At 45.3% G+C, this 23,592-nt stretch overlaps 1 protein-coding gene across 3 annotated transcripts in view; it reads right to left on the bottom strand.

Moving 5' to 3' along the window:
- The window catches only part of NDC80 (NDC80 kinetochore complex component), a 288,742-nt gene that overhangs the window by 130,513 nt on the left and 134,637 nt on the right, over window positions 1-23,592 (bottom strand). For all 3 annotated transcript variants that reach the window (XM_086935612.1, XM_086935611.1, XM_086935613.1), the window contains exons 2-3: window positions 17,185-17,283; window positions 3,499-3,585 (exon numbers count right to left, since the gene is read on the bottom strand). In XM_086935612.1, coding sequence (XP_086791738.1) covers window positions 3,499-3,585; window positions 17,185-17,276 — 179 coding nt within the window. In that variant the 5' untranslated portion in view covers window positions 17,277-17,283. The remainder of the gene's footprint in view (window positions 1-3,498; window positions 3,586-17,184; window positions 17,284-23,592) is intronic.

The following is a 23,592-nucleotide window of genomic DNA, read 5'->3' as shown; positions in this document are numbered from 1 at the left end:
AATTTTATAATTTTTCGTGGCCTGGGAAAAGGTAAGTCTTCAACTCTTTCCTAAATGTGGGCACTGTTGGGACAATCATGATGGATGTGCAATGTCATTCCAGATCCATAGATGGACAGGCAGATCGGTAAGGGGTCCTGATGCTTTTAACCCCTTCTATGCTGATGACGAGCTGAGCTCGTCATGCAACGCGGGTTTTTCGAAAAACCCAGCACACATCGGGAAAACCGCTAGCGCGCAAGGGGTTAAAGCTGGTGCATATGGCTATGAAGATAGTGCGGACTGAAAAGGCGCAAGAGGGGAATTCCACAAGGGTGCGGGTGGTCACTAACTTTCTTGAAAATGTTACAGGGAACAAACAACGGCTATTGATTGCTTCCCAATAACATTTGGACTCAGAAGGCATGGAATTCCTCATCGTTATGAAATCGCTGTGGACGATCAAACATCAAAGATAAATAGCCACAAGAGAATGAATTACCCAACAAGAATACTAGTCACTGATCAGAGAGAAATATTACTCCCTGCTACTCATTGCTCAGAACTGTGGTACGGTTCACATTACTCTATGGGAGATACTAGAGATCAGTGCATAACTTAGAGGGTTTGATCTATTTAAAAACAGCTAAGCACCCTTGCTCCTGGGAGCCAATTTGTTCTTCATTAAAAATTGCGAACCAACAGCCTCACCCACTCACGAAGGGGCTTGACTAGGGTTCAGCAAGACACACGTTCTAGGAGTAGAAATTTATTCCGTGCGGGCTTTTGCCTTTATGACGGCTCCTCACTGCTTCAATATGTATAAAAGGCCAGTAACCAACTTCAACACCATTTAAGCTACTTGGATTCCTCAAGGTTCAACAGCAGAGAAAAACATTGTGATCAGTCACTTTCAAACAACTTAAATTAGAACCGCTGGTGGTTCTTTATTTAATAAATTATAGGATACTCAGCAATTTTATTTGTATTAATTTAAACCTCTGTACAATGAAGTGAGAAGACATTTGCCCATTTAGACTAATATATTTAAAGTACCATTGAATAATAGCAACAGAAAGCATTTGTGTTGTTCGTTCATTAATCCGTTTTGCAATGTTCATTTTATTAGTTCACTCTGCTTGTATTACATTTAGTACCATCAGACAGAAAACCCAAAGCAAAAGAGAATTGTCAATATTTATTTGGGAAGGGTACTGTGCAAGTATTCCAACACTAGGAGATATAGTGAAATTAATAAATCAGATTAAATGCATCCCTTATTAGAACATTGGAATGTTGGGAGCTCCATTGAAGACAATGAAGTAGCTGAGGGCTAATGGCTGGTACAAGTTAAGTTATTTGTTTTAATTCAATGTTAATTGGAGTTTTTCATGCTTAAAGGTAAACTTCTGGCAAGTGTGTGCAAGTGTCATCAGGATTGTACCAGTGGCTGCAATAAAGTACTTTTGTTTTTAGCATTGCAAAATTTGGAACTTTCCTGAAATTGCGGACCTAATTATGCCGGTTGGGCAGCTGATTTTAGGGCCTTAATCCAGGATGGGTGATTGCGGAGCAGAATCTGGGTTTTAAAACCTGAAAGCTGATGCCATTTTGTTTGCTGGGGGAGGAGGGTTGTTGGTATGTGGTGGCCAGGGTCAGACTGGCATAAAGGGCAATCAGGCAGTGACAAATGGACTTGTCTGACAGGTTAGTGTGAGGACAAGATTTTTGGCTGGTTGGGGGCCTCTTATGTAATATTTTAAACGAGGTGGTACATCCTGGATACATATGTTAAGAAATATTGTCCCACATCTGGGAGCTCTTTATTTGCTTGTTATACCGAATGTCTGAACTTACAAGATCTGTTGTTCGTGACCTGTGCCCTCTCCCATTCATGTGGGTATGTCCTATATTTAGTATGCTGTATGACTTTCTTCATTTTCTTCTAGCCTTTTTTGATAATGGACTCGCGACTGGGTGTGGTAAACGGAGTCTGTTGAGGTTATTATTTTTTCTTCTTGTTTATATATTTCTGTGTCATGCGACCATGTTCTTGGTTGGACGCTGTACACGTATCCTTGATTCTGAACACAATCTATCTACTTACTGGTACGTTGGGGATATTATCTTAACACTTTGACACCCTGTATTGTCTGTACTCTTGATTCTGCCCCTTTTCAGCAAACGCTATAAAATGAGATTTTATCTATGAAATGTGATTTATAACTTTGGTTTCATTGAACCCCACAGATTTGAATTCAGGTTACTCCTCTTAATAAGGAGTGTAACCCCGCATAACCATTTACTTGGATTCTGGACCTGGTATCCTAAATATCCAGAATAAGAAACACATATATGGAACTTATGATTTATTTGCGCCCTGACGAAGGAGTTTAGGACCATTAAGTTCCTTTTCCGAAACGCGCGTCGGCGCCTCTTTTTGCTTCTCCTTATATTTTTCTATTATTGATTGAAATGGATTATTATTTATTGTTTATCTTTTGATCTTTGTGTGCAGTGAGTTTGTGATGGTGTCGAAATTGGTTGTTCAGATGAAGTGTATGAGTGGTTTTGACTGACCGGGTATGTCTGTTTGTGTTTTTGGTTCATGGAGGTTCTTTTGTGTGTATATAATATAAATATGTATATATAGATAATTTGTTGTGTACTGTGGTCACGAATATGAGTATATATTGCTATTATGTGTCAAAGTATTAGAAAAATATGTCAATAAAAAAATGACAATATTTTTTGAATAATTTCTGTTTGTGGGACAATGTTTCTTAACATATGTATCTAGGATGTACCACCTAGTTTAAAATATTACTAAGTGAGGGGCCTGTTCTTGCTGCTGTTCATTTTTCCCTGCCCCCCCCCCTCACTTCATCAGTTTTCAGGGACCCTCTGTTGTTACTGTTGGGGGCCTCTTATGGCCAGATGGTCAGGTTTTTACTGAGGATTTCCCTGATGCTACGACAAGCATTGCCTGCAGCAAACACAGTCTCCCATACCTTGCATGTAAAGGTGTCTTTACAAGTTCAAAACTGGCCTAATTTAAAATGTGAGCCACATTTTTAGCTATCTGGATCACTAATGAGGGCCACTTTATTGTGTTTGCAAGATGCTTTTAAGGGATGCCAGATGCAAGAATTCAACTAGTTGATTAGTAGTTTTGAAGTCACTTTCTGGAAGAAAGCGTCACACTTTGTTTAGGATAGAGAGCTGATGCAAGGCTATCCATGGTTTTACAGCAGTGTGTTCCTTGAGGGTGAAGTTGGTGTCCAGGGTGAATGCAAGTGACTTGGCATTCAGTTCAACAACATTGAAATTCCTGAAATAAAGGTCTTGACATTAATGCAAACATCTTTAAAAGATAGGGCAGACATTAATCACGTATAGATTGCTCGCATCAGCTTAAGCAGCCCTCATACAAACACACTGAACAAGGCGATAGCGAGCAGTGGGAAAACACAGACTTCAAAGCAAGACATGGATTATAAATAAGCACTCTGTCCGTACCTTTTTCCAAAGAGGTTAGAATTTCTCTCTGACTTGGCCGAGGTGGGGCGAGTTAAGCTCAACTTTCCAAAACCAGGACGTACTTTACTGAAAGAGGGAAAAAATGTTGTTAATAATATAAAGAAAAATGATGAAAGCTTATTTTTATGCAGCATTCCACACCACACTTTTACCATTACTAATTGCTGTAAATAAACGCACACTGTTACTACTATGCAATTTATGGGACTGGCTTTAACCAACACTGGAACAAGAAATGCAGATTTGGCCTTGTTGGCCATGCAGATCACAATAGTACCCGCAAAAAGGATTTTGTTCACTGAACCATCTTCCTGGTATATACGCGAGTGGAACATATTTCTGAACAATTACGGAGCTGAAATGTTCATAATATATTTTTTTGAAGCCATTAAGTAGCAATCAAACTCCAAACTGTAGGGCACAAATCAAGCATGTACTGAAGACCCAGGTATAGTGGAGTGGAGACCAAAAAACAGGAAAAGAATAACTTCATGGTAATTCTAGTGCTCTTACTTATTGCCGCCTCTCCTTCACAACTCGTGTGGATGCCTGCACAGCAACCAGGACCAGATAAAAGGTCTCCAAAAAATAGCTTCACATTAAATGTTTCTGCAAAGGACCTCAGACAGTTTCCTTTTCTTGTACATAGTCCCCTCACCCCTTCAATCAAGGCTCAACCGTTGCAGCACAGTTCGTTTTTTATGTTCCGCTTTGTATGACTGGCGCACACATTTGCTAATGGATGAAAGGACTTGAGTGTGGTGCAGGAGGGATTGACAGGAATTGGGGATCAAGAAATGTGATATCAAGATTTGGAATTTAGAATCAAGGGTTGGGAATCAAATATCGAGGATCAAGGCTTCATATCTGCCCTTATTTTTTCTCTAACTTCTCTCAACTTGCTGGGAATCTAGTCCCTCAGCACCAAATGCTTTGAGGAGAGACAAAATATGCCAGATCCGGTGTGAGGAAATGGGGTTCTGGTGCATTACCCACCCCCACACACTTTGCCATCTTTTGACTGTAGAGTACTGAGTACCTTCTATCCAGGTTTCCCTAAACCTGATCCACAATTGAGACAGTTTCCTAGGGACCCCTCACCTAGACCCTGCATGCATTGTCTGGTGCAGACAAAACAACAAAGTCAACTTGGCACACACCACGCCAACTAGCACTGCCAAAGACATACGTACATCTCCCCTCTGGCACGCCTTACCAGCCCTAAGGCAGGATGTACTATATCACAGGTGTGGGCATATCTACATGAGCAGATATGCCCCTATAGTGTTAGTGTTGATTCCTTAACATTTTAAGTGCCAGTGAAGCCATAGTGAGTATATGGGCTGGGAACTTGACAACTCTAGTTCCGCAGCACCACAATGGCTTGACTGAACCCAGGAGCGTTTTGTACCAAATTGCTCCTTGTAATAAATCCACACTGATGCCAGTGGGAGATTTATTAAACCATGTACCTTAGAAGTGCCCCCTGAAAGTCTACCGACCCTTTTGTGGTCACTGAGTGGCTTTAGGCAGCCTGCCGCACACAGACAGGTTGTGGACCCCTGGGTGGAGAGCCTCTGCTCACTGGGACTAGAATCAATCCACATCCTGGGCAGAGGCGTCACACCTCCTCCCCCTGGATGGGCCAGTACTCGAAGGGAAAGCTTTAAAGGCCTGCCGCCTTGGTAATTAGGCCCCCACCCTATGCTGCTCGCAGCAGATGGCAGCCCCCGGTTTACACCCCCACTTTGGGTAGGAAACCTTTGAAAGGCTAGGAAGTTGCCCACTTTAGCAAACTCCACCCCCCAGGTGGAGGAAGCAAAGTGAAGCACACTTTTCAGTCCCCTCCATCTTGAAGATGAGGGGACTCCTCCAATCAGGGCTAGGTCTATGTCAACTGCCACAGGAGGGTGGCAGAATAGTGGGTGTAGTCACCACTGGTAAGGTACCCATTGCCCCTACCTACTACTCCCCTAAAACGCCCCCTAAATTTAGTATTTAAGGGGCTCCCCAGACTAGAAGTTAGATCTGTGACAACCTAGAAAGAAGACATTCCTGAAGCCGACCAAGCATAGCAGCCAGAAGACGACAACTGCCTTGGCTCCAGCCCTCCCGGCCTGCCTCCATCTTCGACGAACCTGTAACGCAAAGGTGACCAGTCTTGCAGCCAGAGACCTCTGAAAACCCTCGGAGGTCTGCTGCCTTCGAAAAAGACCCCAAATAAACTCCAATCCCTCCATATCCAGCCTCAACTACGACTCCTGCCCACTCTGCTCCTGACACTTCTGGCCGAGTCCGAATGACTCACCTGCTCAGTGAAGTCTCCCGAGCGATCCAGACCATGAATCCAACGTTGACTTGCCTCTCCTGGCCTCCATGGCCGGTCTGCAGTGTAAATCCAGAGGCTTCCCCTGACCGCGACCAGCTAGGGGGAAAAAACTGACGTCGAAAGGCACCCCTGCACCCAAAGCCCCTGGTCCTTGGTGAGCGGAACCAAAGGTGCCACTATGACCCCCTACACCTCTACTTACCTCAGCTGTAGTTGGTCTTGCTTCTGCAACCTCATGTGCACAGTCTGCAAACGGTTTGTCGAAAAAGGAATCCTCATTGAAAAGCATTAGGCGCCGGATGTGGAAATTGCACCCCGCACCCGGCTGCCCCTGAAACACTGGTGCTGTATGTTTGGTGCTGGTTTGAACCCTCCGTGCTGGTCCTATCCCCACAGCTTAGGCCCTGCAACCAATCTACTTACCTGCAAGTGTGGCTCCATTTAAACACATTGGGCCAAACTCCAACATTTGCCTCTGTACCCGGCCGCCCCGTGCCGCTTGTGGTGTAGTTTTGAAGTCTGGAACTGTAAGTGTAGTACTTACCTGTTTAACCACAATTATGTTTTCCCCATAGGATAACGTTGAACTGTTCAGAAATTGCACTGTGTCAACTTTTAAAATTGAACAATAATTTTATTTGAATACGTATTTATCTTATTGCGAAGATCTTGGTCTTAAAATAAAGTACAAACAAAGCTTCTTTTTTCTAAAATTGGTGTGGATCTCTGTTTTGAGTTGTGTGTTATTTATTGGTCATCGTGTATGCATCAAATGTCTCGCACTCCTCTGTGTTAGGTTTAAGACTGCTCGCCCACACTACCACTAATAGAGCACTTTGTGTTTTACATTGAGCCCTGTACACTTTTGGGGAACCCCTGGACTCTGTGCATGGTATAACCACCTAGTGGCATACCATGTACAGAGCCAGCTTCCAACATCAGACACCAATCAAATATTTTGCACTGAACTTCCTGGCCAAAGGCAGCATCGTTGAAAGAATATGTGGGGTATCGTACTAATGCTTGCAAAAGCCACGTGGGTAGCCCTATTTGCTGCTAGAGAACCACTTGCAATGGTGACATGCCTAAGGAAAATCACAGGTGCTGCTTTGGGTCTGGTGTAACAACCACAAGATCTCAGCAGAGGTACCTCTCTTAAGTCACAGGCTTTGAAGATGCAACTATCTATACTGTTGCCTGGCTTAGAATCACGATTTGAGGAGAGGACAGCCACATTTCTAAAGAAAGTCATTCTTTACAGGTAGAATTTAAAAGCCATAGAAACATCAAATGTTTTGATTGTTTTCTTAGGGGATAACATGCAAGCTTTCGTTAGGATACACAAATTGATTAAATGAAATTCTCTCAAAATTTTGGGAAGAAGGCAAAGGATGTTATTGCAGGATGTTATTTCTTAACTTGACCTGCCATAGTCTAGCAAATTTACTAGTTTAAAACCAATCCTAGATATCAGGTCTCTAGAGCCAATCATGCCCATGATGAGTCGAGTTTGTTGATATCAATGTAATCCTTTATTACCCGAAATATCTTGCTATAAAAACAAATTGAATTATTCCTTTAATTCAGTTGATCTAGGATGCTGCAGCGTCAACTCATTAAGGACTACACAAGCAACGTATAATTGCCTCAAGAGCCTCCTCTCTGAGACTCTTTTTAGGGACTAAAAATGTCCCGATTGCTGCAACAAGTTTATATTTTTCAATTCCTAAGATCTTAAACAAAAATGCAGTGCACAGAATTGTGGAAATTCTCACAAAGCAAATTTCAAAGGCCTGGATTCAAGCATTTGCATCATCACTCTTGAGGTATAGTGTGCACAGAGTCCAGTGGAACCCCAAAGGTAGGAAGGGGTAAAGTTTGATAGCACCTTACTCTCCATTTGTGGTAGTGTGGTCGAGCAGTAAGGCTTTATCAGAGGACAGTGTTAAGTATTTGTTGTACACACTCAGTCAGCAAATGAATTCACACACTCAAAGACTGAACTTCAGACCAGTTGTTTTTGTATAGAAATATTCTTTGTTATTTTATTTTCTAGAACCAAGCAAGCCTGGCACAGGTAAGCAATAAATACTTTATGTTAGTAATGCAGTTTGTACACAGTTTGAATTGTAATTGCATATGCACTTTGTTTTGACTTGCAGTATGGTTGCAGAGAAATGCAATACTTTGTAAATACAGTACATAGACTTGAAAGGGCTTTTCAGTAAAATACCAGGTAAGTTACTTTGTGGATTACTTTTCTTACTCAGAGTAGTATACCTGGATACTACACAAGGGCATTTCCTGCAAACCGGTAAGTAAATTCGTTTTTGTTAAACAGTGTAATTTTTAAGAATTTCTTTAGCTTTTCAAACTTCACACTTCAAAACTTTTCCAAGAAAAACAGTCAATATTATCCTATGGAGGAAAACAGAGTTATCGGTTTTAAGCTAAGTGGTAGTGCGAGTTGAGGTTCTGGGGGTAGACTCAGGGGTCCACCAGGGTCAGGGATGCACTCTCGTTACACCCTCGGCGGCACTAGAGCGGTCGGGTGCTGAGGCCCAATGTTATCCAATAGGGGTTAGGGGCCTCCGGTTGGTGGCTGCTGACAAGCAGGCCACTTGGTCGTGGGAGCAAAGCTCCTGGACTTTAGCTCAGGGCAAATGGGGGAACAAATGTGCACCCTCAAAGGCAGTAGGGCGGCCTGGTGCAGGGTGCTGTTTCGACCTTGGGCGCCCAGTTGTTTGCAATTGGGAACCTCCGGTTTGCAAAGGCACTGCAGGCTTGGGGACGAAGGTCTTCTGGGTGCGACCACCACTTCGAGAGGTAAGTTGGGGGTTGGTTAGGCACAGTCAGTTTGACTTTCGGTGTCGGATCTTGGTATCAGCTCCTGGTCGCGGTTGGGGGGGACCTTCTGGATTTAGGCTGCAGGCGTCGGCTTGAGGCAGGTCAGGGGTAGCCTAGATCTTGGGTCAGGATCACCAGGGAGACCACCTCGTGGTATTTGCCCACTCGAGCTCTGGCAGTGGACGGCGGGTGCAGAGTGGTGCAGATTTGCGATTTCCGGCCAGGACTATAGTGTGCAGATGAACAAATCTGGTGTTCACAGGAGACATAGTCTTTGTGGTTGAAGGCAGGCAGGTCCTCCGGGGTTTTCGAGGTTGCTGGCTGCAGGACACACCAGGATTTTGCAGGAGCAGGTTCGAGGAGGAGACAGGCCGATAGGGCTGGGGCCAAGTCAGTGGGCGTCTTCCTCTTGTTAGCGTCTACACGGCTGTTCGGTCCTTCTTACTCTTCTTGTAGTTTCTTCTTGTCTGAGGGAGGAAGGTTCAGGGGTGCCCCTAAATACTAGATTTAGGGGTGTTACAGGTAGGTACCAATGGGTCCCTTCTCTGGGGCGGGTACACCCCCTATTATGTGTTCAAGGTATGGGTCACGCACTCCTCGTTTGTGAGTAGGTTAAACAGTCTGTGGTGTGCCTCAAAGATATCACCCCCTGACGAGAAGGTGTGGTAATCAAAACGTGGTCTGTGGCGCCTAGGATAAGCGCCAACTCTCTGAGCACAACCTCTGTGAAACGAAATCCGTTTCTATGTTCAATGCGTAGAATGCCAAAATAAAGTTTAAACCAAAATTGTATCAAACTTCTTCATGTTTTATTCACATGGGTTTCTCATTATTGGTCACGAAGTTTCATTTCCATAACTATGAGTTATGGAAATGAAACTTCGTGACCAATAATGAGAAACCCATGTGAATAAAACATGAAGAAGTTTGATACAATTTTGGTTTAAACTTTATTTTGGCATTCTACGCATTGAACATAGAAACGGATTTCGTTTCACAGAGGTTGTGCTCAGAGAGTTGGCGCTTATCCTAGGCGCCACAGACCACACCCCCTATTATGCCACCCTCCAGTTAGAGGGGGGCATGAGCCAGAGTCCCCTCATCTGCAAGATGGCAGGGACAAAGTTGTGCTTCACCCCACCTCCCCCACCTGAGGGATGGAAGTGGCAGAGGTGGGCACACCTCTCATCTTCACTTGTTTTTCCCGCCCGCTCTTCTGCCCAAAGTGGGGGTCAGAACCAGTGAGGACCAGTTGCTTAAAGCAGCCAGTGGCCTGGGTAAGCTCACAAAGGCGGCAAGCCTGTGAAGCTTCTCCTTTGTGAACCCGGGCCATCCTGGGGAAGGAGGCTTGGCACCTGGTCCCAGGATGTGCATTGTTTCAGGCCCCATAGAGCAGCAGGCCCTCGACCCAGGGGTCCAGAAACATGTCTGGTGGTGGCAGCTGAAAGCAGCCACTCAGCCTGGTCACTAGTGATAGGTTAGTTTTCAGGGGGCATCTCTAAGATGCCCTCTGTGTGCATTTATTTTTTATTAAATCTCCCACTGACATCAGTGTGGGTTTAATGTCCTGAGAGGTTTGATACCAAATTTCTCAGTTTTCAGTGTAGCCATTATGGTGCTGTGGAGTTCGTAATGACAAACTCCCAGCACCATATACTCTTAATGGGAGCACTGCACTTACAATGTCTAAGAACGGACTTAGACACTGTAGGGTACAGGGCAGTGGGTTGTAGGCATGGCACACAGAGATGTGTGCCATGTCAACTCTTCACTTTGTTCTGCACCAAGACACGCAGCCTGCAAAGACAGTGTGAGAGTGTAATGGTACAGGACCTCTAAGGGTGACACAATAAGTGCTGCAGCCCTTAGAGGTCTTCTCTGCTCACAGTACCCTGGTACGTTTGGTACCATTTACCAGGGGCAGACCTGTGACCAGAGATGCAAATTGGGTTTAGGCTTCAATGCAGTTTTAGGGAAAGAGCATAGGCCCTGGGTACCTGATTAGCAGGAGCCCAGGGCACACTCAGTCAAAGCAGGAGCCCAGGGCACACTCAGTCAAAGCAATTCTGCAAAAAGTGGGGGAAACCAAGCAGAAAAAGGACACTTTCTCACAGATGGGTGTTGTCTGATGTTGGCCTTCGAGCCCTCTGTTGTGACATGGGGATACTGCTTCAAGGCACCAACATGGCCAAAGTAAATGTATTTTTCCCAATGTATATGTTCAGAGGAGACCACTAAGGTCAGAGCAGTGACTAGTGGTTGCACCTTTCTTTGTCATAGCAGGCAAACTTAAAAAATAATAGAAACGGAATGTTGCTAAGACACATTCTCAGTGGCCAACATGAATGCAAACATTTGCATCCATCGCTTTTTGTCTTGGCCATGGTGATTGGTCTAAGGACAAAACTTGATTTGACGTGGTAACAGAGCAATGGGTGTTAAGCAAGTAGATTACGGGATATAACATAGTGGGGCAGGAGGTAATCATGTATATGGTGCTGAAAGGAACGGAAGAACCTTTAAGTCAGAGATAGCAATGAGAGTTCTCAGACATTGTTTTAAGTCATAGTAGCAAAAACTTGGCGGTTAGCAGGTATGATTAGGTGCTAGCAGGGAGAACGGCCTGAACATCACATTGGCAAAAACTTTTGGTTAGGAGATGAAGGTTTTGTGTTGAAAAGTATAAATGTGCTCTATTGGGGAATTAGCTGATGAAGAATCTATAAATGGACCTGTAGTAAAGTGAGCAAAGTAGCTTAGTGTAATAATGATAAAGAGGTGGTGGAGCACAGACGGAAGCAAAGTTGAGTACCATCAAGAGATGGGAGGAGAAGCATCATTAAAGAAGGTTTTCCTCCAAATAAAAGACAAGATGACGTTGGTAAGTAGTAGGTGGAAGCAGGCAGAGGGAATTTAATGATTCCACAGCCACCATAGTGTCAGATATGGTCTTATTGTGATTATTTAACACTCAACAGACGATGATGGCTATTACTAGTACATTCAAGTTCTAAAACATGGAGTTCTTACAAAAGGTGTATCTTAGCCCACAACATGTGCCTTCAGTACATTCCTATACAAGCTGCATCCTGAGGATTTCCTTGTTGTTTGTTTTTCTGCTTTCTGAAAGGTTGGGTTACAACAACATACCAATGGTTTGGCAGCTTTAGGGACAGATAGGGTTGTTCTCATGGACTTGTAGGGCAAAAGGTTTGTCTGTGAGGTTCAACTGCTGGGGTCTCCTACATTCCTCCTCTCTTTTAAGTTCTATATAATGATCTAGTATTCATCCCCTTGTTAAGGCCCAATCTCACTTTGCCTGTAGGAAGAAAGAGGTTTGTCTGTCAGGTAGTTCTAGGGATCTCCTGTCTTCTTTCCTGCTTCCCCTCTGACTTCTGGCTTAAATACACTACCTCCTGTTATCAGCCCTCCTTTTCTGAGGCAGTTATAGGTTAGATGTACCACCAACTTCCTCCCATACTGACTAATCGGTTGGGTGTAAGCAGTATGTATGGACTCTTCCTCCCTTGGTATCCAGTCATGGTGGCTGCGGACCAACTGGCTAATTGTGACAGTGTGTGTCTCTGGTGGGCTCCCTCTCTTACCTACAACCAAGAAGGAACTGATGTGGAAACACCACGAACACAGCCATGCTCACTGCTCCTAGGCAGCAGTAGCCACCTTGTATGCGTCTTCGCCTGTGTTTAACAGTGGATGGGACAGGTGAAAGTGCTTCCCTTATCATGCTGTATCTCACATAGGCTCTATACATCCCTTTATAATACCTTTAAAAAAATGATCCCCTCGGAACTCAACCTTTGCAGTTTTAGATCGAGAAGTACTGGGAGACGCCTCCTAGTTTACTGGCTCAGGGTTTGTGAGCGAAGAAAGGAAAAGGCAGACAAATGGTGAACAGGTCATTGCAGATTTAGTCTCCTCATCTTTCTTCTTGGCAAAACCCTAACACTCCTTGCATGTACTACTATTAAGACGCATAAACGTAATGCACAGAGAAAACAAAAGTAGCACACAGCAAACACTGCTAATGTCTACCCGACTGAACTAAGGTGGCACACTTATATGTTGGGTGGGAAGGCAAAAAATCAGCTGTCCAGTGGGCATGTACATTTCAGTGCCCATCACACAACCTGCAACAGATGATTTCTACATAGCGTGGATTATGCTGAAAGTAAAACAGTCCCTCGATTCAAAGTCTGAAAGGGTTCTTTACAGTCTTCAAGTGCATACTAGTGGAATGTATGAAGTTACAACGCATACATTTACAATGCATGCCTTTACAACAGTTTTCACTTCGCAACATCCTTTACAGCGCATTCTATTTCATTGCATGCCATACATCGCATTTTCAGAAACTACCTTTACAACACATTCCATTATAACGCATTATACCTTTACAACGCATACCATTACAATGCATATCATGACATCGCATTTAAGGCAAGTGTTAGATAGTATAGGGGTAGAAATTACAATTCTAACTCCAGTGAGTGCAACAGTAGGGCAAGTGTGATGTTATCTTATGGGGCATTTATATAGCGCATTATCACCGAAGAGGTCTCTAAGCGCTGTCCGAGAGGGGTCCATAGAGAGAGGCAGAGAATCAGGATTGCTTTATGTTAGAACCTAGTTGGTATGTTCCGTACACCCCTTCTCCCTGACCCGTGTGGGTCCTCCCACTGTGAAGCTTACTGTGGAATGTTGAGGTGCTCTTCAGTGAGGAGAGTTGGATGGCCAATAAAGAGTATTACTTCCATTTGTGTCCTGGTTCTTCAGTAAGCTCTTACTTCCAACACTGGCGACGGAACTGCGCAGGGGGCAGTTAGTGGTCATCTCCCCTTTGCGTGCTCTCTCTACACACAAAGAAGATTAATAGGACTTTGGTGAAAGGACCATTTCGAGTCTGGCGTTCAAGGCTGAGCAAGTGTAAGGATCGTTTTTGGACCTGACTAAAAGTAAGCTGACCTTCACGAGCAAGTTCTGAGGGAAAAGGAGAGACTAAAGAGCAGTTTGGTGTTTACCCTAAGTGTGCAGTTTAAGTGAAGGAGAGACTCTAAAGAGCGGATTGTTGTGCCTTTTAAGAAGCCTTCCCACCCTAGTGTGCACCCTTTTTGCGGGTCATCCCCTGGAACTTTCACGTACCTTTCTGTTGGCAAACTGTCAGCGGGTAGTCTATCTGTGGTGACTGGTACGGCGCTGTTGCAGGGGTTCATGCTGAGGATATCCGTTCTTGACCTGGTCGCTCTCTAGACTTGCATCTCAGTCCGTGTTTACTCTGAGAGGAACTGTGCCAGATAGTGGAATTTGACTGAGCAGCGCCTCGCAAGCTGGTGCCGGCATTTTCCGTGGGTTTCCCTGTGGCCGATTCCGTATCGTGTGTGAGGGATCGTGCCTGGAGAGCAGTATCTGTGCACGGCGGTGCCTCAGTAGTTTAGCCCGCCTCCCCTGTCAGCGTCCCTGAGGCAGATTTCATCCGGTGGCCTGGCGGAGTCTCCTACCGGCGCATGCGTGTTTTCCTCAGATAGTGTTCTGAGGAGGTTGTCCGAGTGCCTGGTTCCGCCGGGGAAAACAGTGCCGGCGCACCAGGAGCAAAGGGCCGGAGACCAGCGTCTGCTACCAGATCCAGTTTCATCTTGATAATTTATGCGAAGCAGTTGGTCACTAGGAAATATTTTCGTCAAGGATCTCCACATAGCCGGCGGTGAGAGGGGTCATCAAAGGAAAAGAACAGTAGTAAGAGCTGCGCACTGCGTGAGAGGCGTCTGACTGTTGGTGCTCCACACTACGATGCTAAACGTCTGACTGTTTGGGTGCTATTTACAACAAAGGGGACTCTGTTCCTGTACTATATCAGTTGGTGAATCCACCCAAACATACTACCTTGCTTTTCTTTCGCAGCGGTTAATTGTTATTGTGTGGCCATATTCTATGAGGGACAGCGAATTTTGAGGAAGGTGAAGTGTGCCTGTGTCAAGTTTTTGTGCATTCTGGGGTTATTCTACTTCCTAGGTACATTTTTCCCTTGTGGTGCCGTTTGTAGATTTCTTTGAGGACAGAGAAAAGCCTCTTCCCTTTCCAGCGTCCCTTTCCGTTCTCCCCTCTCCCCCCCCCCCCCCCCCCCCAAACCGTGGTGGTAAGGTTCCCTCCATCGCAATCCACGATGGCAGCAGCAAGCATGAACCAACCCCTTCCCTTCCTAAATGACATTGGGGAACCTGAGATAACTTGGAAAGAATGGGTGAAGCTTTTTGAGTCCTATCTAATAGCGATTGGGGGACAGAGGTTTAATTCCATAAGGAAACAGCACATTTTGTTACACAATTTGGGTGTGCAAGGGCGTAAAGTATATGAGAATTTACCTGTACCAGAGCGTGATGAGAATGCTGTGGGGGAGGTGGATGTGTTTGTGCAGACCATGGAAAAGTTAGAGAAGCATTTTGGGGACAGAATAAATGTGGTCCTGGAGCGTCATAAGTTCTTTAAGAGATGTCAGGGGAAGCAGGAGTCAGACGGATCACAAGCCCCTCATGTATGTGTTCTCTGTGAAGGGTTTAGAGAATTGCACCCCACGCATTAGCAGGTGGATCTTGGGACTTGAACATTATAACTTCAGAATTGAGCATGTACCGGGCAAGGAAAACGTCATTGCCGACTTCCTGTCAAGGTCACCACTACCGGAGGAGGAAGGACCTGAGGAAGTTTTGGACAGCCCCATAATGATGATAGATTTTCCTGCCATCACGGAGAAAGAGTGGGAAGAGAATATGAAGGAAGACAGTGAACTTAAAGTTCTAGTGGAGCGGTTAAGGAAAGGATGGCCCATAAACAAGAGAGATGTTGAAGCAGAACTGGAAGGATTCTGGGAGGTACGGAATGAATTGAGCGTCATCAATGGGAAGGTTTACCGCAACAACAGGGTAATTCCGCCAAAGGGATTACGGAAAAGAGTGATAGACCTGGCGCACGAAGGTCACCTTGGGCGCAGTGCCACGAAAGGAAGATTGAGAACGAACTTTTGGTTTCCTAAAATGGACAACATGACGGAAGAAACTGTAAAAGAGTGTGGAGCATGCGCCAGATGCGACAAGACAAAAGTAGTACACAAGTCGCCTTTGTCTCCAGTGGAGGTTCCAACCAAGCCATGGAATAAACTAGCTTTAGACATCATCGGACCCATGCAAAACCTTGGGGTGCAAAAGAGATTCATGTTGGTTCTGATAGATTATACCTCCCACTGGGTGAAGCAAAAATTTGTACACACTATCAACACCAAAGCAGTGATTCAATTCCTAAAGGAGGTGTTTTGTGTAGAGGGCATCCCCTCCACTTTAGTTACTGACAATGGGGTACAATTCACTTCCAAGGAAATGCAGAAATTTCTGGAAATGTCCGGCATCAAACATGAGACCACAGCGCTCTATTGCCCTAAGGCCAATGGCATGGTGGAGAGGGCAAATAGGGTTATCAAGGAAAATATCCAGCTGGCCACCATAAATGGTCGTGACGTTGAGGATTGTTTGACGGAATGTTTGTGGGCTTACCACACCTCGCCCAATAGAATAACTGGGATCTCTCCTTTTGTATCTTTACGCGGGAGGGAGCCAAGTACCAAGTTTAACCCCTATTGGTTAAATGGGGGGAAAATCAGGAATGTGGACAGGGAGGAAGCAGGAGAGAAGGTCAAACAACATCAATCTGAATACAAACAATGGTATGACAAGAAACATGGTGTGAAGTTGCAAAGGTGGGAAGTGGGGGACATGGCGCAGGCCAGAAAGAACACCAAGTTGGGAACTGACAACAGCAAGTTCCATGCCCCCAGCAAGATTGTCAAAGTGTTAAAAAATATTGTTCAGTTTGAAAATGGTCAATGGTGGAGTTGTGACAATATTGTAAAAGTGCTGCCATAACCTTTTCTCTACAGGTTTCCTGTTGTTCCCCCAGGGGAGCCTATTAGTCTTTGTGAAGTGTTATCTCCTTGGCATGCATGGTGGGAACTCAATATGAGGGAGGGAGATGTGTTAGAACCTAGTTGGTATGTTCCGTACACCCCTTCTCCCTGACCCGTGTGGGTCCTCCCACTGTGAAGCTTACTGTGGAATGTTGAGGTGCTCTTCAGTGAGGAGAGTTGGATGGCCAATAAAGAGTATTACTTCCATTTGTGTCCTGGTTCTTCAGTAAGCTCTTACTTCCAACACTTTACATAGGGCTCCAAGCTTGCAGGAAGAGAACAGTTTTTAATGTGTTGGATAGTGTAGGGGTACTATACGTTGTAATGGTATGCATTGTAATGACTTGCGATGTAATGCCTGCGTTGTAGTGGCATGCGTTGTAATGACATGCTATGTAAAGGCTGTTGCGATGTAATGACTGCTATGTAAAGGTATTGCAATGTAATGACTGCGTTGTAAAGGTTGATTCCTACACAAGTGCATATAGCCCCTAGCAAGTGCCTGTCTGCCATCACTTACTTCTGGGGTGTGGTCTGGTTTGTCCTGTGTGACTCCTGCACTCTTAGAGGCAGGAGAGACTGTCTGCCAATACCGCTTGAGCTGCGACTCATTCTTCAGCTGGAGGAGAAAAGAATAATACAATTACCATAGTGCATGTTAAAAAAAAAGCCCTTACTGTCCCCCTCACTGTGTGAAATATCTCCGGCATACTTCTCCGCCTGAACCCTATGTGCACGATCTGCAGTGAATGGACTAGATCACCAATCACTGACCACAAACAGTTATAAACCAAACCACAACGACAGGTCTAGTGGTTCAAGCTCAAGTGATGAGCGTCATGTGCAAAGATGTTAGAACGATGTTCGTACCTGGTAAGAAACTGTAATAAGACTTTAAATCTTGTCACATTTTATGTGAATTCAAAGACAGAGGTCAAATGTCAGGCTCTGTCTTCCAATGGAGCTTTATGCTTAATTTTCTTTCTCTGACTTCAAAGTGGTAGGATTTATGTGACAATCTTGCTGAGTACTGGGGGTGGGAAAGGAAACTTATTTTTCAAACACACAACAAAATTCAAATGTCCGTACATGAACTGTGCACATATTTTGGAATTTATCAGCATTATGAAGGCACAAATGAAGTGCTTTTTTTGTAATTCTGAAGTTTGGTGGAAACAAATATTTTAATATGATCAAAGCAAATCAATACACTAGGTGATGTCATTTCCACACATTATCGTTTGTGCACTATATAGTTTTACCACTATATAGTTCTACCAGTAAAAACTGTATAATGGTCATTTAAATTGAAAATGTGTGGTCTGCAATAGCAGTGCTCTCCACTATGCCTACTCCACTCTATGCCACAACACACTACTCAACTCTATGCCACATTACTCTACAACACTGCATTTCACACCACTCTCCTCTGCGCCATTAACTAAGTCATGCTGAACAGCAGCCATGTTGGTGTACAACATGGCTAAAACACATTGGCAAAGCCAATAGCTCTTGCATAGGCGAGACCTACTGGCTTTGCCAATGCTTGTTTAGGTCAGGAGCCTAAAATGTCCTTCGAATCATTTCTCCATTCCTGGCATGCACAGGATGGGTTTGTTTATTAAAAGAGGAGACCTGTGTTCAATCGGGCACCGAGTGTTAGGCCTACACCAGGAGACGCCGTGAAGGGACCTCAGTGCGGCACGGATGCACAGAGTAACGCGGTGGGCCACCAGGGTGAGTTCTGCCCCTCTGGGCCCCAGCCTGGCAGTTGGACAGTGACAGTGACGCCCACGGAAATGGGCACCGTCTTTTACCCCTGCTAGGGGTGACACCCTGACTGCTGCAAGGAATTCTCCCTGACATTGCAGTGAAGCAAGTGCCATTGCTTGGGGGCATCACGCCCAGCAGGTGCCCTGAAGCAGACTCTCAGGCCAGTGGAAGTGCACTGCATCATGGGGCAAGGCTGAGGTTGTCACGGCTGGGGTTTGCACAGCGCCTTGCTGCTTACTATATGAAGAAACGTGTAGAGTAATGCAGAATTAGCATGGCGTCCACTGGGGGAGTGTGCACTATACCTGAACAAGGAGTGCTCCCTTATGACAACCCCTTGGAGCTACATTTGAGCAGTGTGAAGGGACCGATTGCCCAGGAGGTGGGACCAGGCTTGTGTCCCCTTCGTGATTTTCTGCTGTGACAGCCTCTTCCCCTCATCCCCCCACCGGAGGGCAATAGACTAGTACCTGTGGAGTGCTGGTGCGCAGAACTGCAGTTGCTGGTGATGCGGACAGGCGCCTGGTGTCTGTGGAGAAGAGCCTTGCAGTCTAGCGTGGGTGCATCCTCTTCGGGTTCAGCTGCTGCATATCAATAAATCAATCAGGGATTTGTGAAGCACCCTACTCACTGGTGAGGATCTCAAGGCGCTGGCATTTGGTTGGCTGACTTGCAAGGGTGACGGCCCTCTTCTCTGACTGGCAGCAGAAGGGACCCACTGGGTGAATTGATTGTTGTGGGGCCTATGGCACAATTAGTGATATTTGGACAATGCGCAGAACTAGACCAAAGGAAAGTTGGTTCTCTGTGGAAACTCAGGTGGTGCCCCAGGTGGAGGGGTCGCCTTTGGACTCTAGGCTAGAACACCCAGTACCTGCTCCGCAGCTCACATGGAACAGAATAGCAACAGCTATCACGTAGTCCAAGCACATGCTCCAACCACAGATTGGTGAGTTGGTTACAGAGCTGACCCTCCTCAGGGTGGACCACCAAAAACTGTCAGACTAAGTCAAAGCTACTAATGCGATTGTGAGAGAACTCCAAACAGCACAACGCTCCTTTCTGCAGCAAAGGCTGATCTAACAGAGCGTTTGAGGGTATTGGAGAACACCCTTGAAGCTGCAGAGGAGCGCAATATTGTCAGGATAGTAGGTTTGCTGGAGGGGGTGGAGGGCAGCAGCATGGTCCCATATCTGGAACATTGGATGAAAGTCGAAGTAGCGCCCATTGAACTTTCTCCTTTCTCTGCTCTGGAAAGGGTACACAGGGTCCCAGCAAAGGCCCTGTGGCGGCCGCAGCGACTGGTGGTGACTACACTGCTGTATTACAGAAATTGTGATACTCGGCTCCAGAAGCACATGTGGATGGCCCTTTTCATATTGAGAATGCAGCAGTGACCATGTTTCTGGACTTTCCTGCAACAGTGCAGGCCAATAATGCATCCTTTCTTGAATTGAAAATATGACCGCGGGAAGCAGGGGTGTGACACTCCCTTTTAGTCCCGGTGAAACAAAGAGTGATGATCGATGGTCCCCCGCACATCTTCTTAAATCCTTCAGACACCTGGAAGACGTTAGATCGGTACCATGCTGCGTGCACAGGTGAGAAGGCAGTGAGGGGCAGGCCATAGCTGAGACACCCAGTGCAAAGGAGACTCCCCGAATATACGCACCGTGAGCATGTAAGAAAGTTGACAAGAGCGGCAACGGATGTGGACAGGGCATAGGCATTACTGGTAGCAACTGGATTCACTGGTGGGGGACAGAACGGCACAATCTCCCAGGACGGCACAAGCTCTGAGGCCGGGGAAAAGGCATTGTGCTGAATGGGCACAGCATATTATTTCCCTGCCTGCTGACAACTTGCTAATATATATGTCAAATGTGAAGACTGATGTTCCATACATGTTGCAATAGCTACAGGAGTCTGGCAGGGGTTCAGGTCTGCGGGTGAACCTGACGAAGTCCTGCGTCTTCCGCCTGGGGCTGGGAAGATCTCATTCCTTAGGACCGGACATCGGTGACGCAATAAAACCTTTTGCTATTTGGGGATTCAATTTTATTGCAAGCTAGAGGACATGCAGAGGATAAGCTGGATCTCGCGCTCCTTGCGTGGCCTTTTGGCAGACACTGAAGCTTCCCCTTAAGGTGCAGATCATGCTCGCCAAGATAATGATGTCACTCTGGTTGCTTTATTACTTCACTAATCTTCCCACGTGGATACCGGCGGGATGAGTCAGACAGCTGGACTCGCTCCTTCGGGACCTTATATGGGATAGTGGACGCCATCAGGTGTCTCTTGATGCCCTTAAGCAGCCCAACTTAGGGAATGGCCTGCTGCTACCGGATTTTGAGTACTATTATGTAGCAGTCCAGTTGTAATGGATCTCCAAGTGGCTAGTAGGAACAAATTTAACTGTATTGGGGTGACTTGGGGATTAGCCTAACCAGGGGGCACTGCTGACGCAATTCCTGCAGCAGGTACCAGGAAAGGGAGAGACGATTTGTTGCTATCCACAGCTCTCCACTGTTGGAGGTGGTGTGTTAAACGCATGAAAAATTGCCCACCGTATGCCCCGGTTCTCCTGCTGGTGGGGCTGCCCTGCGGTGAACCCCCACCCACCATAATCCTTGCGGTGCAGATGGCCAGCTAGACAAAGGTGACTGGTTACGGAAAGTGACTGTTAGGAGACCTCCACACTAAAGCCTCTGGCAACTCAGATTGACTCCTATGGTCTGCCACTGGGGCAGTTCCTTCGTACGAAGCACTTGTTAAAACCTTCACAGCTATTTGGGATAAGGGAATGGATGAGCAGTAAACACATGAGGTACTCCAGCTGTTATTGTCCATGGCTTCTGGGAGGCACTTGATGGAGTGGCTTTATAGAGCCCTAATGAGATGGTTAGGAAACCACTGCATGCACTAGGAAAGAAGTGGGAGGAAGCATTGAGAAGGAACATACCGGACAGTGACTGGGTAAGAATGTTAGTGTATCCACAGAGGGTTTCACTGATTTGGCAATGATATCAGTCAGGAGGCAGATTAAAAATTACACGGAAGTGAGCGGAGGGCCTGTGGTGTCCAGATGGGAATCTGCAATTAAGGAGTGGGCTAGGGCAGAAGAGTTAGCGCTTTGGAGGGAGGTAGCAGGGAGAGGTGAGGAGAGAGGAGATGCCCCATAGTGCCTCTTTAGACTTAGGTGCTGGATGCTTTTGGGAATCAGGCGGCTGGGCTGCACCCTCCTACAATGCATCGAGTTCAGAGGAAGGAGGTGAAACAATAGACCAGTGGGCTGCTTGCAGCAATTTTAGACGTCTTAACTATCTTGACGGTAGTTGAGGGCCCATGAGGGGGAATGTAGAACGTACCATGGGTTAGCCTTTGCCTGGTATTGTTATCCTTGGCTTTTTGGGCCTGTGCCGCCTTCCTGATTGTGTGGGGGGAATTTCGACCCGGCCTCCTGAGGTCGTACCTGGCGAATAAGTGATTCTATAGTTACCTAGATCCAACTGTTTGCCATGTTTGGTTACTATTAATGTTTTCAGATCTGTTTTGTATCTTGACAGAAATTATGTATTGGACAGGACATTTCTGGTCAACTGTAAAGACCACTGCTATACAAAATTGCTGTTCTTGGCTACTCAACGACATAGTATAACTTTCTAAGAGATCTGTCATTACATTGTATGTTCAGTTGGATGTGAGAAAAGCCTAATAAATATAGCAGTAGTCCTATACCAGTGTGTACAGCCTGCCATAACTTTACTAACACATTACTACCAACAACTACATTGGGATTGTGAGCAATAGAAGAAAGATATATGATTAGATAATGCCTTATTAGAAATATATACATGCAGCGTCTTGTAGTTTTACACGAGAGTGATTTGTTCCTTACGATTGGGGACAAGTATGAAGGATTGAGGATCATTTGGAAATCATATTGTCGTAAAGGATAGGCACTTTATTGTCCTGGTGTCCAGTTTCTGTGACTAGAGAATTTGAGTAATGTATTGTAAATTAATGCTAGTGTAAATGGTAAAGCGAAGAAACGTCCTCTGGTGTCTCTTTCTCACAAACGTAGTAGTGCATTAAACCTTAAATATACTGCAGAGAAAGACTAAGGACAGGATGATATGGATCATAGCCAGTAACATTTCAGGCAGAGCTCAGTATTTGAAAGGCTCTGCTAAGCCCTACCAGCACGAGACGGTTGCAAAATGTCTCCATTGGCCTACCTTATATTAAATTCTAATGAGACTCTAAGAAAGTGCTAGGAGGAAGACTATTGGGCAGTGCAAAACACTACAAATCTAATTAAAACAAACCAAATAAATAGGAAAAGAAATATTGTTGTGAGCATACTCTGAGCGAGATTTGTTCAACAAGGAGGACGTCATCTAAACTCGGTTCAAAAGTCTGCTTTTGTATTAATTATTTACCTTTTTTTTCCAACCGGTAGTTTTCACTTTTACTCTCAAAATTGACACTAAAAAATAAATAAGGTCAACTATTATATCTGCAACAACAACAAGGTGATGGATGGAATGCTTGAATTAATCTAAGCCACTAGTAATCGCTCTGGGTCGCATTCCAGTCCATTGTTTTTCGTCCACCATGCCACTCTAAATAAAGGCCCATCTTATGTAAATTAGTACCAAACCTCCTCCTCAGTCCATCCTGAACAGCAAGGCGAGGCCTTCCACCCCCCAGATTTGACCACAGGCAACACCAGATGGGTTTTCGACGTATGGCAGACTGAGCATGGGACCCACGTCTGCCCATACCCATCGGGTATGGGCAGACGTAATATCTGGCTTGGGAGCCATGGGCTCCTATGGCAAAATGTTAGTCCAGCGTTTTGCTTAGAGGATCTTATTTATTGCAACACAAATGGAGTGCCTTATGATGTCAAATCAGAGTCCATTTTTGTAACCCTGATATGTCAGGTTTTCTCAAATGACGTAACAGTGGCTTTCAATGTACTAGCCTCAGCTGTTGACAGACTATGTTATTTAAAAATGTCCTAGCTTTATTTGCAATAAAGGTGAACATAAGCCCATTTACCATTAAGGAATCGACAAGCCACAGTATTAATGCTTACACAGAGAGCTGGCTGTTAGCTATGTTATAGCTTTTAATATAATGTGACTTC

Source organism: Lissotriton vulgaris, chromosome 8 (genome assembly GCF_964263255.1).
Source record: "Lissotriton vulgaris chromosome 8, aLisVul1.2, whole genome shotgun sequence".
Classification (NCBI taxonomy): domain Eukaryota; kingdom Metazoa; phylum Chordata; class Amphibia; order Caudata; family Salamandridae; genus Lissotriton; species Lissotriton vulgaris.
The sequence above is the reverse complement of the archived record's forward strand: the minus strand, read 5'-3'. Positions and strand labels throughout refer to the sequence as shown.